The 18,717-nt window shown below is 54.6% G+C and overlaps 5 protein-coding genes across 5 annotated transcripts; 3 read left to right on the top strand and 2 right to left on the bottom strand.

Moving 5' to 3' along the window:
- Positions 1–15: 15 nt before the first annotated feature.
- On the bottom strand, positions 16–1,873 carry GCG54_00006537 (Pisatin demethylase; the record flags this gene model as incomplete). The annotated part of the gene is made up of 3 exons (XM_045406537.1): positions 16–222; positions 525–1,525; positions 1,585–1,873. Coding segments are annotated over 3 exons (1,497 nt in total), but the record flags the coding sequence as incomplete, so codon positions are not given.
- Positions 1,874–3,248: 1,375 nt separating this feature from the next.
- GCG54_00006536 (NmrA-like family domain-containing protein 1) lies at positions 3,249–4,286 on the top strand (the record flags this gene model as incomplete). Its single annotated transcript, XM_045406536.1, has 2 exons — positions 3,249–3,500; positions 3,573–4,286. 2 exons carry the CDS (start codon positions 3,249–3,251, stop codon positions 4,284–4,286), a joined length of 966 nt encoding a protein of 321 aa, XP_045267828.1.
- A 405-nt stretch (positions 4,287–4,691) lies between these two features.
- On the bottom strand, positions 4,692–17,052 carry GCG54_00006533 (putative quinate permease; the record flags this gene model as incomplete). Its single annotated transcript, XM_045406533.1, has 13 exons — positions 4,692–4,870; positions 4,949–5,191; positions 5,248–5,334; positions 5,388–5,591; positions 5,648–6,326; positions 6,379–6,506; positions 6,727–6,833; positions 15,189–15,290; positions 15,350–16,115; positions 16,172–16,531; positions 16,588–16,692; positions 16,742–16,899; positions 16,952–17,052. The coding sequence occupies 13 exons, from the start codon at positions 17,050–17,052 to the stop codon at positions 4,692–4,694; spliced, it is 3,219 nt and encodes a 1,072-aa protein (XP_045267825.1).
- GCG54_00006535 (uncharacterized protein) lies at positions 10,636–12,658 on the top strand (the record flags this gene model as incomplete). The annotated part of the gene is made up of 3 exons (XM_045406535.1): positions 10,636–10,730; positions 10,833–11,154; positions 11,225–12,658. 3 exons carry the CDS (start codon positions 10,636–10,638, stop codon positions 12,656–12,658), a joined length of 1,851 nt encoding a protein of 616 aa, XP_045267827.1.
- GCG54_00006534 (putative 4-hydroxy-2-oxoglutarate aldolase) lies at positions 13,499–14,510 on the top strand (the record flags this gene model as incomplete). Its single annotated transcript, XM_045406534.1, has 2 exons — positions 13,499–13,634; positions 13,693–14,510. 2 exons carry the CDS (start codon positions 13,499–13,501, stop codon positions 14,508–14,510), a joined length of 954 nt encoding a protein of 317 aa, XP_045267826.1.
- Positions 17,053–18,717: the final 1,665 nt, after the last annotated feature.

The following is an 18,717-nucleotide window of genomic DNA, read 5'->3' as shown; positions in this document are numbered from 1 at the left end:
CGCCATGCCTCTCCCCTAGTGGCTTGAAGTTCTTGACTTTACACTGACGTGGAACCCTTGAGGCTTGACGAACCACGCATTGTGCGTCTTCCATGTCCCTCCAGGCGCAGCAGCATCGCCCTCGAGCTTGAAATCGAAGTCGCGGATGATCCTAGGGATGAGCTTTGATATTTCAAGGATTGAAACGTTCTTGCCAATGCATGTACGCGATCCCAGTCCAAACTATATGGTAAAATCGGGTTAGAAGCCATGCATACCAACAAGACTAAAAGTGAAGGGCAAGACAAAGTGAATAGGGTCTTACAGGCATCCAATTTCTATTCATCACGGAGAGCCTCTTCTCGTCTTCAATTAGCCAACGGTCCGGGTTGAAGCTGTCAGCATCCTCTCCGAACAAGGCCTTATTTCTGTGCTGAACCCAGCCATTAATCCCAACAACGGACTGAAAAGAAGCACGCACGCGTCAGTGAATCATAGATACCTCATGATATGCGGATTGGCCGAAGAACATGGAGAAGACATACCCCTGCAGGGAAGAAACGTCCGGCGATAGTGACGCCGCCCGCGGGAACGATACGTTCTAATGGCAGTCCGACAGCGGGATGGACGCGTAAAGCCTCCTTGATGACTGCTTGGAGGTAGGGCATCTTTTGGCTTTCCTTGAATGTCGGTGACTGCGACAGCTCCCCGCGGCTAGTAAAGTCTGCGAGCTCTTCGCGTAGCTTAACCATAGTGTCGGGGTTCTTGAGTAAGTTGTAAAGAATAGCAGAGATACTTATGCCGGTGGTGTCAGACCCGGCGACCATATTGGACATACAACCGTTCAGGAGATGCCATTGTGTGAACTCGTCGGCGTTGCTGGAGTGCTTAGCCAGGAACTTGGTCAGGAACGCTTCTCCAACGGCCACACTGTATTCGTCACTCTTGACGTTGATGACCGGCTTTGGTGACGCTTTCTCCTCCTCGATGGTTTTCGCCGTAAAGCCCAAGACATATAGCAACTTGGCTCCCATACTCAGACTCGGAACGACCTTGTTCAATATCGGTGTGATGTACGTGTGCACGAACGGAAAGATACCAGCTAAACTCATGTAGACCAAGCTCTGGTTGAGGTTGTCAATGACGTGAGCAACGTCTTCGCCGCGGTCCAGGAACCCAAGACGCTTTCCATAGGTCATCAGCGCAATGGTGTCGAAAGCGTAGCATTGGAACCAATGTCTAGCATCTATTATCGCCCCACCTTTTGAGAACTCGGAAAACCGCTGCGCAAACAAGGCGGTGCACTCGTCCACGTACGGCTCATAGCTAATAAGCGACGTCATAGAGTATGCGTTCGTGTAGAACCGTCTATTACGCGCATGGCGCTTCGTCGATCGCTCCGAGAAGAGATTCCAAAGCTCTTCGTTAGGCTGGAACGAAACGTACCACTCCGACTTTTGAAACTCTGTGCCGTGGCCATAGACCGTTTTAAGGGCTTCCGCGTCGTTAATGCTGTACCGGTTTGGGCCATAGCGAACGATGGGGCCTGGAGAGAAACAGGAAAGGTAAGTAGCTATGATACTGGCAGCTGCTTGATGCTCCTACCGTATTGCTCGTGTAGCTTCTGATTCACCTTCTCAAAACCTCCTTGTTTGAGGCGGTGGAAATACCAAAAGTCGGTGAAGCGAGCCAGCGAGGGGCCGGGTACTGATCGCAATGGGGAGCGAATCCACCGCACAAAGGAATAAAGAATCTCTGCCAGCAATGCAAAGGCTGCAGCGGCCAGTACTAGTTGGACGCTCATTGCAAGGATATATGACGGAGACAAAGATGAAGCTTTTAACGCTGATTGATAGAGCACCACACTCTGTCCAACTGGTGACTTTGAGGCCTTCCTGAGCAAGGGAAGGATACCAGCTAAAGATACTTATGCTGGGCATACCGGATCCGTATTTTGGGGTGAATATGCATCATCACCGCTTATTAAGTCGACATGTACGCAATCAGTCCGCAGCCCATCTTAAAGTTAAACCTGTAAAGGAATATGGCTTACAACTATCATGGGTGCTTCACTTGGGACGAGTCATAGATGATGTTGGGATGCAGAACTATGGAGACGTCTCGGCACCGAAGCCCTGCATACGTTTACTTCGGTGAACTGAAAAGACTATGCTTCCAGTGGAATCGAGAATCCGAACACCTATTGTAGGAGAGATGCCATCCAAGGATTTGGGGTTTCTTGGCGTTAAACCAAGAACCATTGATCTTTGCCGTTGTGTTAAGGGGTTTCGGCGAGACGACAGGACCCGGATTTCAAAGTTGTCCGAAACCGACATGCGCCCAGCAACATAACATGCCAGACAGCGCACGGCGGGCCGGGAAGCGAAAGGCGGTAATGGGGTAGGTCTCGGAGTTTGTCGTCGCCGCTGACCGTGGTGGACCACCACTGTCGGCATGCGGCAAATTTCCAAGAATACGGAACAGTGGATTCATAATGATACTAGTGGTCTGTACCATTCGTACTGGTTCTCAACCCGAGGCTATGCGGGGAAACTCCGCAAAACTCCCTGCTCATATTTTCGATCGAGTGGGACGTTGACAGCCTCGGGGAGGAGGCTACTAAGCGAGGACCTCGTACTCGCTCATCAGATCGATCGCCTTACCGATCCTCCGACACATTATCACCTCCCCACAGGTAGTCGTGGCGATTGAGGTTTCCTGCTAGGACTGCGTCCGCCCTTTAACCTGTCCACCTCGGACACTCGCGATGGCCCGCTTCAGCAGGTCGCACGCCTGTCGAAGCATGTCCGGTCTCTCCGCCGGTATACACCGACGCCACCAGCAGTCTTCGATCTGGCAGTCGGGCGACGGCCACCTCTTCCGTCTCTACGTTTTTGTCCACTTCAACATTGAGACAGGCGTGGATCTGCCTGGGAAATATTAGTCAGGACGCGCGCGCATCAGTCTTTTGAGACCTTCACCGCGCGCCTGGTAACGCATGTAGGAACAGCCGCGCGCAAAACCTCTTGACTGTGCGCTATTTTCAGTTCTGCCGACGGATTTCGGGAAGGGCAAAGAACACATCTATCAGTGGCATATTCTTTCGACCTGGGGAACGATCAAGATTCATCGTTTTCGCTTGCGTCTATATAGTTCGTCCCGACTCCATCCAGCCTGATCATATGTGTTCGTCGATTGGCATCTTTGGCACCTCGTTCTTGCTACTTTTCTAAATCAACTACTTCGTGCATCCCAGTCACTGAGACATCATGACCATCTCCTCCGATTCAACCGCGCCTCTTATTGCCGTCGTTGGCTCAACAGGCCTGCAGGGCGGCAGTGTCATCAACAATCTAGCGCTGTCGGACAAGCCGTACCGTATTCGCGGTCTCACTAGAGATGCGAAGAAAGACAAGGCTCAGGCTCTTGCGAAGCGGGGTGTCGAGGTTTGGACCGTTGATCTGTCCGCCGACAACGCTGAAGGAATCCAAAAGTCATTCCAGGGTGCCACCTATGTCTTTGTAAGGCCGCTTCTTCCCGGGTCGCTGCTGTATTGTGATGCGTCGAACGCGTGCTAATTGCCAAGCCTGAAGATCATGACCAACTTCTGGGAGCATGTCGACAAAGCCCGTGAGATAGCCGAGGGCAAAGCCTTGGTTGAGGCAGCCCACAAGGTCGGAGTCAAACTGCTCCTAGTCTCCTCCGAACCCAACGCTACAAGCGTGACAAACGGAAATCTTACAAAGGTCTATCATTTCGACTCGAAGGCGGAAATCTCCGACCATGCGCGAGCCTTGGGTGTGCCGTTCGTCGACATCCACGCCGCTGGGTACATGAACAACTTCACTACGTTCAGCCATCCCAGACCTGCTGGAGATGGTTCTTATGTTGTCGATGGCACCTGGCCTGAAGACTTTCGAATGCCGCTCCTCGACACCTACCATGATTTTGGTCTGTTTGTCCAGCTGGCTATCGAGTCAGATGAATTCAACAGGGGAGATGGCAAAACCATCTGGGCCTATGGGGACCAGGTCACTATCCCCGATCAAGTGAGGAACATCTCCACAGTCACAGGCAAAAAGATTGCATACAACAAGGTTACGGAGGAGCAAAGCAGGGCGGGTATGGTGCAGGCTGGCCTTCCACCCTTTGTTGTCGATGACATGATCGAAATGTTCAAATTCCATGAGGTCTGGAACTCCGCCTATGCGGCCGGAAGTCACATCGAGCCTGCCAAGCTGGCACGTCGGCCGCGCACTTTCAAGGAATATGTTGAGAATGAGGTCTGGAGTGCCGTATTCTTGTGATGCTGCCTTTTCCGACGGACGGTCAAAGACGGAGGAGATCGAGGGATTTGTACAGCAATCTTGCGACATCAAAGGCAGAGGGCAGGAAGGGGGGCTCATTTGATAGATGCGCGAATTGAGAGGCTCAAATGATTTTATTCTTTGTGTCTTCAGCTCGATGTTCTAATCGCCATAAGCAAATAGAGACATGGCATTTCGCTATTCAATTTCACAGTCTCATGTTCACGTTCTCTCACCCAACCCAAACCCTATCTTCTCTCCTCATCCACCGTCCAAGAACACCTCAACTCAATGTACCATCCCAGATTTGCGGATACATTTCGAAACAAGGGTTGACAGAAAGGTAAGCAGCATTAAATTCGCCTCGGCTCCGGTTGTCAGGCCGCACCAAGGCGTCCATTAGTCTCATGACTTGGTACGCTCCTCGATCTGCGCCGCCTGGATGTTGGCCTCGAGCTTTTCATCAGTGATGCTCGGGGATCTCGCGCGCCCGGCCGTGACGACGTCGCGACCGCGCATCTGCGCCCACACGGTCTTGTGCGTGGGCTGCATGAAGAGGGCGTCCATGTCTTCGAGGGTCAAGCCTGTGGGTATGTGGTGTCAGTGACAAATCAACAGCGATAGGATTTGAGACAAGAGTGAGAGAAGGAGGGCAAACGCACCCTTGGTCTCTGGGACGAAGAAGAAGGCCCAGATGCCCATGAGCATGAGGATGCTGCTGAAGAAGAAGTAGGCGCCGTAGCCCAGGTCGGAGATCATATACGGAGTGGAGCGCGCGATGATGAAGGAACCAAGCCAGGTTGTGGCGGTGGTGATGGAGACGGCAAGCATTCTGATCTCGAGGGTTTGTACTTCCGAAGCGTAGAGCCAGGTGATTCCCTGCCATGTGGCGCAGATGATCACACCTGTGAGATGCGTCAACAAACTAGAGGGACAAAATGCTAGGTGCGCAAGGTCTTACCGTTGATGTACACGCAAACCATGGCCAAATATGACCAGCCATCCCGGATGATAACTCCAGCAGCCGCTCTGGCGGCAGGATCCGCGCCTGAAGAGGCAAGTTAGCTTCGTCAAAATCGAACAGAATCATTGTGAACTTACGCATGACGTAGCCACCGATGTACCACATCGGAATGCATCCAAGAGCCGAGCCCCAGATAAGACCCTTCCGTCTACCAACACGCTCGGCGACCCAGAAAGTGAACAGGAACATGCCAAAAGTCTTTGCGATGCCGTAGAAACCGGTGGAGAAGAGCTTCGTTGAGGTTCCCGTGATACCAAGACTCTCAAAGATGCGAGGGGCGTCTGTTTCGTATGCATCAGAGGATGAAATTTGAAGTGAGGACTTTGAGGATACTTACAATAGGTAATAATGTTGACTCCAGTGAAACTTTGCAGGAACATGAGCGCCATTCCGAGTCCCATTCTGTTGCGGATACCCTTCTGGAACAACTTCTGGAACATCTGCTTCTTCGTCAAGCGGTTATTCGTGCGCTGCTCAACCTGCGTGCGGATATCATTCATCTCGCGGCGGATATACTCGTGGTCTGCAGGCAAGCCCCTCAGCTTCACCAGAATCCTCTCAGCAGCGTCAAAATGATCGCCCCTCGCCAGCCAGCGCGGGGACTCGGGGCACCAGATCATACCCAGCGCAAGCCCCAAACCGGGCACGAGCTGGAGGCCGAGCGGGACGACCCACTGCGCGTGGTTGTTGACGTTGATGGTGCGGTCGGTGGCGTAGTTGATCCAGAAACCGAGCATGCCGCCGCCCTGGGAAGCGATCTCGAAGATGCCAACGAGGCGGCCGCGGATAGAGGGCGGCGCGGTCTCAGCGATATAGACGGGAACGGTGAGCGAGGAGGCGCCGATGCCGAGGCCCGCGATGGCGCGGCCGGCGTAGATCATGTTGAGGCTGCCGCGGGCGGCGGTCATGAGGGTGCCGCCGAGGAGGAAGACGGCACCGGCGAGCATGACAGTCTTGCGGCGGCCGAATTTCTCGGCGATGGGGAACGTGAAGAGGGCGCCGAAGAAGCATCCGGCCTGGGGAAGCGGTCAGCTTGAGGTTTTCAGGGGCAGGATGGGTTTTGCGTACCTGGAAAGTTGAAACGATGTTGCCTTGGATGGTATCTCTTGCAGTGGTGCTGACTTCGTCGAGGTGGAAATCGCGTCGGAAGGAGTCCAGCGCCATGGTTCCGCCAATGACGGCCGTGTCGTATCCCACTGGAATCCGGAGTCAGCCATTTGTCTCTAGGTCCGATGAACGCCGTGCTTCGGGTCCGAATGATCCACTTTTGGCGGCGTGGCTCCCGAAACGCGGCGGCGCGGGCCGGTCGCAAGCCTCAAACCTTATCTCAGGCAAGAGGCGCAGCGCTGAAGTGTTCTAGAACACCGCGAGGCAGGCTGTCCGCAACCTCAAAGAAAAGGAAAATCGATGACATACTGGCCAAGGCCGACATGCTGGCAACCAGCGCAATCAAGTGGATGCGCCAGTTCCGCACCTCGGGGGGATCAAGCGTCCCTGCCGCGTGGGTGCTGAAGAAGCCCATGCTGGGCGATCGAGGCGCAAGTGGCGCGGGAACGGCGCGAAAATGGCTGGTTTCGTGGGTCTCGTTTGGCAGCAGAAGTACGTAAGGAAGAGAAGACTCGGCAAGCCCCCAGAAACGTGGAACGTGGTTACGTGACTGAACACGAAAGGGACCCGAACCCACGGACGGCGGGGTGGAGGGGACGCAAGCTTTATCTATGCCAACTGCGGCGTGCCCACCCAAAATAAGCTTGATGTACGCTCCGTCGAATGAAAAAACATGTTTTGCGACATTGTTGTGGAATGATCAGGATCAGCGTCGTCTACCCCGCGATGACCCCCATGGGGAAAAAACTGGGTGCATGGCCTGTCGTTAAAACCTGCCGTTGGTAGGGCAGAGGGCCTCCACCCAGTTGCGCGCGCTGCAGCTGCTGGCAAGCAGAAAATGGAGAGAAGAATGGGAAGAGAGGTGCTTCTAACCAGACAATCATGTTGGCAATTAGACCCCTGCACAGATGGGTTGGCAGACACACACCTCCGCAGACTTGGCGTCAGCAGATGTGTGGATCAGCCAAGAAGAACGCCGAGGAAGACGAGAGGGGGGAGGGAGGGAGGGAGGGTAACAGACATCCGTTTTATTTCGTCTGAATTCATCTTCTAACTTTTCAGCCCAGCCATATCCACTTTGTAGAGGTTTACAAATTGCGCCACAATATTAAATAATCTATTTACACTTTGATAATTAAATACCTGCATGCTATGTACGACAGTTAGGAAATCTTCAATCCAGGTTTGCAACAATATTGTCAAGAACCTCAACGTCCTACAGGATTTCGTCTGAATTCGCCAGAGAGCAATGGGGCATGCAAAATAGAGTTTGACAAGACAGAAGGTTATTTTCACGTCCCGAAGCGCTGCTCGCTTGGGCCTCGTGGACGTTGTCTCCACGGACAATGCACCATGCACCATCATTCGCCGCTGTCAACAGATGAAGCGCCAAGTCACCGTTCCGTAACATCTGGGATTGCACAGCCTCATTTTACGAGATTTGCAGAAGACGTGACAGGAAAACCGAGAACGATCGCTCATGAAGTTTTGAGAGGCGGTCGCACGGATGGTGGCGGGGGAGCCAAGACCGAGATCTCTCACAAAACGTACGTTGGGACTGTTGTCTTGATAAGACTCAGGTGGCTATTTGTGAGAAGCAATGTTTTACGAGGAAACGAAGAACGTGTCCGCGGAAATGCGGAGGTTTCGCACTGAGAGAATGTCTTTAGTCACTGATTCCGGGGCAAGCGAGAAACATTTGCAAAAGTAAAACCCGCGCGTGGTCTTCTGCATGGGACGGAGACCAGATATATGACCTGGAGTTGGGCTTCAATCGAGTTCGTGGATCGTGGGATGCAGGCTGATGGCAGCGCTAAACCGTGATGGAACGCCGAGACGAAAAGCGCCGGAGGAACTCGGGGGCTTCAGACGTCGGGCGCGCGCACTCACCTAAGATTCCCAACGCCCGGATCTCAAATCTGAGGTGTGATTCCCGAGCGTGACCCTCACGGGCGTCCGGGTCCAAGGATTCGGGAGACAGCTTTCGGGGGAGGAAGATGGTGAGAAGAGGTGGTCGGTTCTCGGTTCTGGCTCGACGTCGGATGGAAGATGTGCGGGCGCGACAGCAGGGCCGTGGACGGAAGCCGGGGTTGGCCAGCGCCGGGGACATGCACCTCCCGGGGCTTGGATCCGTCCCGCCCAACCTCCCTCCTCGGTAGTCAAGTTTGACTTCCGAGACCACGCGACGCCGCTGCGCTGTCAAGAACGCGGCTCTCCGCAGCCTATCATAACTCCCGAACACCTCGGCGGAGGATCCCAAAGCTGGTGATGGCGCTGTCTTGGTGTTCTCTTGGCTGCTTGTCCATCTCGTTCAGATCTGGCTTGCGGCGGGCATGCAGGGCTTTTTGAACCTCCTCGCTAACCGCCATGGTGGATTCAAGCTTCCTGTTGCACCAATCAATGTCACCGCGCCCCCAGGTTCTTCTGGCTCCCTTACCCCGGAACCACAATCACTTGACGTTTTTCTCTGGCGAATCGTGTCATTGAGCGGTGGTCGGTCGTTGTGTCGCATCGGTTATTCCTGCCAGACTGTCGGATACCATCATTTAAATGTGTTTCCCTCTTGATTTTCATTGCAGACAGTGTGCTCAGCCACCCCCGGTCTGGGGTTTTGATTCCCCCTCACTTGCAAGCGCGACTTGGCGACTTGGCGACTTGGCACGGATTTGCGACGGTTCGTGGGGGCTGCTTTTCCGTTGGAGTGCATCAATTTTCTCTGCCGTCAACTCGCCGGTATGTTGCGAATTGGGTCTAAATAAATATGTTTTGCATTGGCTAAGTCTAAAGAAGTCTGCTTATCGAACGATGAAACAATTGAAGTTGTGTCGGTTGACAATAGCAGCTCGGAGCGGTGCAAACAAAAATACGGCATCATTTCATCTATCTGTAGATCCACATTTCCGGAGGATCCAAGGCGGAGACGGACCTCGCCGTCTCGGAAGCCAATTCTGGTTTTCGGAGGCCAGATGCACGCCGGATTTATGGAGCCCGCCTCCGGAAAATGTCCACCGATCCGGCTAATGGGAAAGTTGTCCATCAACATAGATGCGCCCACACACGATTTATTGGACTTGAGAGCGCATCCAAGACTCTAGGAGCGTGACATCCAAACAGTGGTCTAGGGAAAAATCGAATCTAAACCTTCCATCAGCAAGGCTCGATGTTTCCCCTCACGACCAATAAGAGTTGACTCATCTTCGGTGACAGAATCAGGATAAACGGCAGTACCAATACCACAGTTGCGATTCGCTCCGGAAGGAAGGTGAAGTTTCCTCACTGTGAAAAAGCTGCGATGAGAGATCATCACGCGCACCCGAGAAACGCCACTGCCGTAATCTCAGGTGCGGAGGATTGCCTTGGCGACGAAGCGACGCCCAGGGTCTGCTCAGGAAGGTGTTGCACAGTTGGGGTTTGGGGTCAGCCTCCCCTCCCACTTCCCCACGGAAGTTCACCGACGGAGTGTGGTTGTTGGTGAATATGGCTGCATTTTGTAGCCATACAGCAAACAAATGCAGATCTCGTGAGACATTTCCAACTCTTGCTTGACCTTATGTCAGAGGATGCCCCAAGGACTCTCGGGATGTGTCGCCGAATCATGGCAAGCTAGCAGACTTGTGTACCGCCAATCATGGGAGATGGCTACTTTCATTCACTTCTCCAGCAACTTCTTGCAAGAACAAGTAGGTTGTTCATGGTGTGGCTTGTGGCGGTGTCTCCAACAGCCACCATGTCCCTCTTCCCGACCGAATTCAATTGGCATGACTAAACTGCTTCAGGGAACGTCCAGCGCGGGGATGGGCCTGCGAGTCAGTGCACACACACCGCAACCCCAAAAAGGGCCCCCTGAAAATTTTCGCTCTCCGCAGTTCATCCCCACATCGTGGAGTCTGGTTCGGAGAGAGGGGACGCCCACCGAAAGGGGGAACCGGCGGAAAACATCGAATGGAATGGTCCCCGCCTCCATCCTCCCCCGCGCTCCTTTCCCCAGCTCTGTCGCCTTGCTTCACCCACTGAACGAGCTACCTACACTGCCTACCAGACACGGCAGTTTGACTTTTGAACCAGCGCTGTGAGCAGGATCCTTAGGCCTGAGGGAGGTAGGACGGCATACACCTCAGTTGATCCAACGGGCTGTGGGACTGAGGAGGAAGAGGGAAAAGAGAATGTCCGCCGTCGCCGCCAACGAGGAGCCCGCCCGCGACGACCGCAATTGCAAGCATGCAGGAGACTAGCGGGCCGTCCTCGGCTCTGCCAAGTTACTCCCGACCACCGAGGAGATCAGTGAGGTCCCGGGAAGGGTGCTTGACCTGCAAGTGAGTACCTACTCCCGTCAACCACACACCTTCACTTGTGGGATCAGTTGGAAACTTTCCATCCACCCCTTGCTAACGTCGCATCAACCAACCCCCCCATAGACGCCGCAAAGTGAAATGCGATGAGTCGCGGCCCCGATGCAGCCATTGCGAGCGCTTGAATCTGGAATGCAAGTGGCGGCCGCAGTCCAACAGCACCGCCGCACACGCAACCCTGGCCGCCGCCGTCCCTGCCGGCGCCCGCAGCCCGGCCATGCGGTCCCACGCCACCGATGCCTCCGTCTCGCCCGCCGCCTCCATGTTCCAGCCCATGCAGGCCGTCGACGAGATCTTCGACTACGCCAGCTTCATGTGGGACACTGGCGATGTCTGGCAGCAGGCTCCCGAGCCGGGTCAGCAGATGAGCCTTGATGGACAGGTTCTTGTAAGTTCACTTCACCTCTTACTGATGAGTCACTCGACTCTTAACGAAACATGTCACTGAACTATCACAGCGACCTCAATATGCTGCCCAGCCAGTGATTGGCAGACCAACGGCGCTCATGAGCAGCCCTCCCGACCTCACCTTCCCGGACCGGACTACCATGGACGACCTCCCGGACCCGTCGCCCATCCCCGACGCTAGCAGCCAGTCAGAGCAGCACGCCATGGCCCTGCAGGTGCCAACCGAGGACGACAGGCTCATGGACTACTTCAGCCGCGTCGTGGTCCCGCCCATCCTCGCCGAGGTCGAGACCCAGAAGAAGTGGCTCGCCATCCGCCAGGTCGTCGTCGACATGGCCGGCGCCTCGCAGATGGTCAAGTGGGCCGTCCTCGCCTTCTCCAACCTCATGCTCTCGCGCCGCGAGGGCGCCTGGCTCGCCAGCCCCGAAGACCACTACCAGAAGGCCATCGCCGAGGTCGCGGCGTACGGGGAGGACTCGTCCCCGCGAGACGACAGCCGCAGCTCCCGGCGAGAGCACCTTCTCGCGACGCTCTTCTTCCTCAGCTACGTCGACATCCTGCGCGGCTCCATCAAGGCGGCGGACTCGTTTCTGAAGCGCGCGTACGGGCTTTTCCAGCAGGGCGAGAAGAGCAGCTTCGCGGCTATCGAGAAGCAGTTTCTGCAGTGGATGCGCCTCCTCGACGCCCGCGCCGTTTCAGCTGGCGGCCAAGGCCTTCTCCTGTCCAAGGATGACGAGCTCTTGCTGGTGGAAGCATCGCCGGCCAGCTTCGACGGCGGCGTTGCCGACTCGTCCAAGGAAGACCTGGCCGAGGGCGACATCGAAGACGTCCTCTTCCAGGTGATGTACCAGCCCGGCATCGTCTTCTTCCAGAAGGTGCAGAGCTTCATGGGCCGCATATCCAAGATCGACCCGTGGCACCGGTCGCGCGGCACCGTCGAGGACGAGACGGAGGTGATGAACATTGGCGCCGCCATCGCCGCGGACCTCCGCACGCTGTACGAGCAGCGGCCGCCGCTGATGGACTACGCCGTGGCCGGCAAGCTGACAGAGCCGCACGTCTCCGCGCACCTCGCCTTCGTGATCACGCGCGCGTTCCGGACGTACCTCGCCAACTACCACGCCAGCAAGGTGCACTTGCACCGGGTGGCATACAAGACCTTTCCCCTAACTAAGGAGGCGCAGGAGGCGCTGAGCCAGATCCGGCGGCTGGCGCGGCTGCTGGTGGACTCGCTGGACGCCGACAACTCGCTGCCGGTGAACATGCTGTGGCCGCTGCTGATGCTGGGCTCCGAGGAGCAGGACCCGGCGGAGAGGCTGTGGATCAAGACGCAGATCCTGCGGATGGAGAAGGTGGCCGGGAATGCCAAGATCACGGCGCAGGTGCTGGAGGAGGTGCAAGCCAGGCAGGACAGCGAGAAGGTGCGGGTTGATATTCGGTCGGTGATGCACGCCATTTTTAATTCTTGCTTCGCGATTGTTTGAGGGGAAGTTCACCTATGGAATCGGCCCTTTTACGGCGAAATGGGGGAGATCATGGTGTACTACGAGATAAGGGAATATGAGCTCGCAACGCGAGCCCAGCCGAGGTGGACATTAGCTGTCTTCTGTTAGATACCCAGTATGCTGTTTCTACGTATGTATTGTTTGTTTTGATCACTGCATCTGTCTGTATTCTCTCGATCGACTTCCTCGAGCACTTTCCGAGATACGCGCCGGCGACAATTTGTGGTGTTCATCCGCCTCGCCGCGTCGGTTCCGTCGTTATGATTCCGTCGGACGCTAGCCCAGGTACCCGACGCGATGCCGATCGGAAGACCCACTCCGGCCCCGCGACGGATCCACTCCCTCGGGTACTTTACTCAGCGGCCGTGCCCAGGCGGCATCCGACACCATGAAATGGACGGTCTCAAACTTGTCCGGGCAGATGACCGATGGTAGCAAGGGTCTTCGAAATGGCGGAGTAGTTCTCACGCCATGTTGTGGCCCCAGACCAACTTCTGCCTCCTCCACGTTCCACGCGACCCTCGCTCAATTCGATCGGGTTATGCCCGTGGGGAAAAACGAATTGTCGGCTTGTCGGAAAGTCGTCCACTTTTCTGAGAGCCCTGCGATGGTGACACGAAGGCGCGCGGGGTTGGAGGGGTCAAAGGCCCCCGAGCAACGGAGCTTGACGCGTACTTGTATCGAGCATCTCCAGCCAAATCTGTAGAAAAAAACTTCTTCTCCTCTTCTAACGATCCTGCAAACTCCGTTTCTTTTTCGGCCAAGTTTTGATTCATTCCCCATCATCTCCACCCTTGCCCGTCTATCCAATCTTCCACAATGGCCGCCAAGTCCTTCCCCCCCGGCATCCACGTCCCCAGCTTGACCTGGTTCGCCGACGACTCCAACCAGGAGATCGACTGGGCCGTCCAGACCAAGCATATTGAGTTCCTCGTCAAGTCTGGCCTCCACGGTGGTAAGCCGCCTCATGCCTCCCTCTTTTACCATGAAGCCACATCTCTAACAGCCCGCAGTCGTCCTGGCTGGCACCAACGGCGAGGCCGTCACCCTGACCGCCGACGAAAAGACCGCCCTCGTCCAGAAGACGCGCGAAATCGCCGTCGCCGCCGGCCGCCCCGACCTCACAATCACCCTCGGCTGCGGCGGCCAGTCCACGCGCGCCGTCATCGCCGAGACGCACCTCGCCAAGGCCGCCGGCGCCGACTACGCCCTCGTCCTCGTCCCCTCCTACTTCCACTTCGCCATGAACGAGGCCGCCATCGTCGGCTTCTTCGAGGAGCTCGCCGCCGCGTCCCCGGTCCCCATCATCATCTACAACTTCCCGGGCGTCGCCGCCGGCCTCGACGTCAACTCGGACATGCTCTCCCGCCTCGGCAAGCACCCCAACATCGTCGGCGTCAAGCTCACCTGCGGCGGCATCGCCAAGGTCGCGCGCGTGCGCGCCGAGTTCGACCCGAGCGAGTTCTTCGCGCTCGCCGGCCAGAGCGACTGGCTCGTCCCCGCGATGGCCGTCGGCAGCACGGGCACGATCACCGGCGTGGCGAACCTGTATCCCAAGTACTGCATCGAGATCTTCGATCTGTACAACGCGGGCAAGCTGCAGGAGGCGACTGCGGCGCAGCTGAAGCTTGCGCAGATGGAGTGGGCGTTCGGCAAGGGCGGGATTAACGGCACCAAGTGGGTGGTGGCCAAGTCGCTGGGCTACCCACTGGCGAGCTGCCACTGCAGACGGCCGTACCCGCAGTACACCGACGCGGAGAAGCAGGCGTGGATCGCGGATCTGGTTGCGCCGTTGGCGGAGGAGGAGGCGAAGATCAACGCCCGTGCTTAAGTTGTGTGTGGGGAAAAAAAACAAAAATAATGGCATGAAATGGCGTTTTTGGGGATATTGTCGTTAGACTTACAGCAAAGAGATAATGAATAGACGCTGCTATGAGACAATTTGCCTTGGTTCGTAAACTTCTGGGATTGCCTTCGGTTATGATTGGAACTCGGTTCTGTGAATGGCCTTACCGGGAGGGTGCTGACTGACTTTCCCTTTGTTGGTTGACGAGCCTTTAACCTGGTCTGACTTGAGCTGTCTCGAAACGCCTTGCTGTGGAATGTAAGTTAGCCAGACAGTTGCCAACAATTTCCTGTTTCGCTCAATCTTGGTTGGTATTCAGAGTAGATGATGGATTAAATATCCAACGCCCATGCCTCATTTCGTGGTAGTGAGCTAGATACGAAGTGCTCATGACTGCACAATGAGCTTGTTCGTGATGCCAAGGAAGTCCGATGAAATCAATGCGACCATAGTGTACGCTTCTTCAGACACACGGTCACAGACAACTAACATGAACTTCCTCAATTCTTGCCATAAAGTCTCGAATCGAATAATTCTTGATGTGGTTTATCTCAACATTGTGGTATCGCATTATTAAACACACTTTCCTCCCATCATTGTTCGGGCCTCATGTCTCAGCCACAAACTGGCGTTACAAATCCTAATCATTCAACAAATATCTACACATCTTCTGTGTGCTCACTTCGCTTCGCCTTGTCGATATCGTCGAAAGCAGTGTCGACGACCTTGGTCGATGGTTCCGGGCGGGCGTCATGTGCGTAGCCACTGCAAGGCAATAAGTCAGTATACTTGAAAAGAGAAGGATCCAATAGGGCACAACGTACAAGATGACATCCATCTGGTCCATGGTAAGACCCTTGGTCTCAGGCAGGAAGAAGAAGGCCCACAAGGTCGCCACAATCATCCACGCGGCGAAGAAGAACCAAGTCGCATATCCGAACGAGCTGAAGATGTACGGAAGCGCCTTCGTGATGGCAAACTGGGTCGCCCAAACAACCAGGGCGGCATACGTTCCGGTGAAGTTGCGCAGCGCGCCGGGGAAGATCTCGGCCGAGACGATCCACGGAATACCGTTGAGCCCGAACGACCAGCAGATGGAGTAGATCATGATCATGCCCGTGGCCGCCCTGCCGCCCGCCGCAGTCGAGGCAGAGAGCTCCTTGCCGGCGGCGATGATGTCGGCCGGGTGGCCGATCTTGACGTACGCCCCAACGACCCACAGGCAGAGCGAGCAGACGAAGGACGAGATGATGGCGGGCCAGCGGCGGCCGAGCAGGTCGATGAGGAAGATGAAGTAGATGATGGAGGCGATGGCCTTGATGAGGCCGTAGATGCCGGTGTAGAGCGCGACGTCGGTGATGCCGATGGACGCGAAGAGCGTCGGGGAGTAGTAGTTGATGGCGGCGGCGCCGGAGAGGTTGTTGAGGGCGAAGGCGCAGAAGACGAGGACGAGGCGGTTCCACATGCCCTTGCGGCAGAGGGTGCTGGCGACGCCGCGGAAGTAGGCCCACTGGCCGGTGCCGTAGGCGCTGGCGACGGCGGCTTCTTCGTCCATCTTCTTTTGGAGCATGTCAACCTCCTCTTGCATGTCTGTTCATTGGTTCAGTCAGCAGTTGGTTCCGGATCTGGGACTAAGAGGAGCTTACACTTGTGATCGATGGGGAGATGTCTGATCGACTCGAGAACCTTATGCGCCTGCTCCGTCTTTCCCTTGCGCATCAGCCAGAGAGGACTCTCGTGAATGAAGAAGCAGCCGATGAAAAGAATGCCGGAAGGTACAAGCTGGAAAGCCATCGGGATTCTCCAGCTAGTTGCCGAGTTGGGGTTGATGTTCTGCGTGATGCCGTAGTTGATCCAGAAGCCGATGACGGAACCGACCTGGTAGGCGACTTCAAAGAGACCGGTGAGGATGCCGCGGATCGAGGGGATCGAGAGTTCACCGATGTAGGAGGGAACGGTGGCCGTGATGCCACCGCATCCGATTCCCGTCAGCGCTCGACCCGCATCTGAACACATAATGTTAGTCACTGTGAAAAGACAACAGACGTGAGTGCTTACATACAGATATAAGACAGCTGGTTTGTCGCGGCAACCATGAGAATGGCGCCGACGAGGAAGATGACGACGTTGGCTTGCAGAGTCCATTTTCTGCCCAGACGCTCAGTGACTGGGACATGTCAGCTCTTGTCTGTTTGGCTAGAAGGAGGTCATCATACTGAAGAAGCAAAGCAACGCGCCGCCGAGAGCACCAGCCTGGAACGCCGAGGTGATGTTACTCGAGATGTTGTTGGAGTTCTCCGAGGTGATTCCAAAGTCTCTCTTGAACCCCGTTCGTGCGATCGTGGTTCCGATGAAAGCGGAGTCGTAGCCGAATCTGATAGACGTTAGTTGTGCTAACCTTGGAACAAAGCCTCGGCATATCGTACAGCAAAGATCCGGTTGCGATGATGGAAGCCTCAATGTAGAGACGCCAGTTGTAGACCTCCTTCGGCGTCGGCCGATCCTCGACAGCCTTGAAACCACCCATAATTGCGTTGCTGCGGTGCGAAGAGGTGGTCGTAGCGGGTGTGAGTTTGTCAAAGACGTTGGAAGCCGTCCGATTGATTATCTAGACTTCAAAACGCACGGGGATCACACTTTTTCCGGGGGCAGTTTGGCTGTCAAAGAGTATTTATCCTGCCCTCCGTCCGACGTAACCAGTCGGATCCCATCCCCACGGGGTACTCGGGTGGAGAAAACATGGAGGACTTTGGAGTTGTCTCCCAGGTCGCGTCGGACGGCGCCAACGATAATTCGGGGGTGGGTTTGACTCGCGTCAGTGGCCGCTGTGACCAACTGACAGCCCAGAATCCCAGGGACCGGCCTTCGGAAGTCGTCCGTCGACGATGCCACGAACGGGTTTTTGCAGCCGATTAAGTGGGTCTTTCCTGGAGCTAAGTTCTGGCACAAAGCGGTCTTGAACCGAGGTAGCCTCTGTTAGTGCTGACTCCTGACTCTGCCCACAACTTTCATCAGCAACTACAAGTTGTCGAAAGGGATTTCAGCCACGATCAATGTCAGGTGATTGCGCTGATGGTTCCCGACATTCGATCATGTTATGCGCGGACCCACTGCGCTGAACTGACGATGATTCCACGGGCGCGACGGCGCTTCCGACATGCGACCCGACGCGACCCGACGCGAACTACCGGCGAGACATCTCCACTTCGCACGTGGGAAAGGCGAACCGGATCCTCGGGTCTGAGGAGATGCAATCAAGAATTGGCCAACACACGTGAGATGAACCGATGACGTTTGCTGGGAGAAACATTGGTTCGATGGCTTTCGTGTATTTGAATATCGTTGCTGGGTAAGCACAGGTTTCCCATGGTGTATACCTTTGAAAAGACAACAACCATTGAATCGCTTCAAGGGGCAGATATTCGAGTTGCGCGCTGATCAAGAGCCAAAAGTTTCAGAGGCATTTAGTGTGGCTGAACTGTGGCTGGGTGGCTGAGTTTAAGCTTGAGTGCATTTTGCGAGACGGTAGTCGGCCGGGCCTGGGCCTGAGGCCTAAACCCCGGCCTGAATCCCGCCTTTACGTAAGGGATCGGCTACACTACTTTATAGCCAGGTGCGCCTAGCGCTTATAGCTAGATTAATTAAGCTACTTTATATAGGTTATAAGCTCTCTAAATACCTAAATCTATCTACTAGATAGTGAGGTTATTCTTAAGTAGCTATTAGAACTCTAACTTTATAATTTAGTAATTACTAAAGGGTAATTAATAGATTACTAAGCTACTAAAAGTAATACTTCTAAGTAGAGATTATAGTTATTATAATATATATCCCCTACTTATAAAATCTCTTTAGTCTCTAAGTTACTAAAGTTAATAATTATTTAATAATTACTATAGTTATATAGTAATAACTACTTAATAACTATCTAATAATTACTTATAACTACTCTTTAAACTTCTCTTAAACTACTAAATTAATTAAATAAATTAATATATCTTTAATTAGTAATCTAACTCTATCTTCTTCTAGCTCTACTAAGAGAGGATTATTTTAATTAAGCCTTTTTAACTCTCCCCTTTTTTCTACTAACTTTATAACTAAAGTAGCTATATAGAAAGTAGCTAGTAAAAGATTAGATCTAAGAAGTTTAGTATATAATACTATTCCTAAACTAACTAAAGCTATAAGT

This window comes from Colletotrichum gloeosporioides, assembly GCF_011800055.1.
Source record: "Colletotrichum gloeosporioides strain Lc1 chromosome Unknown consensus_19, whole genome shotgun sequence".
Lineage (NCBI taxonomy): Eukaryota > Fungi > Ascomycota > Sordariomycetes > Glomerellales > Glomerellaceae > Colletotrichum > Colletotrichum gloeosporioides.
This window is presented reverse-complemented; position numbering and strand designations above follow the sequence as displayed.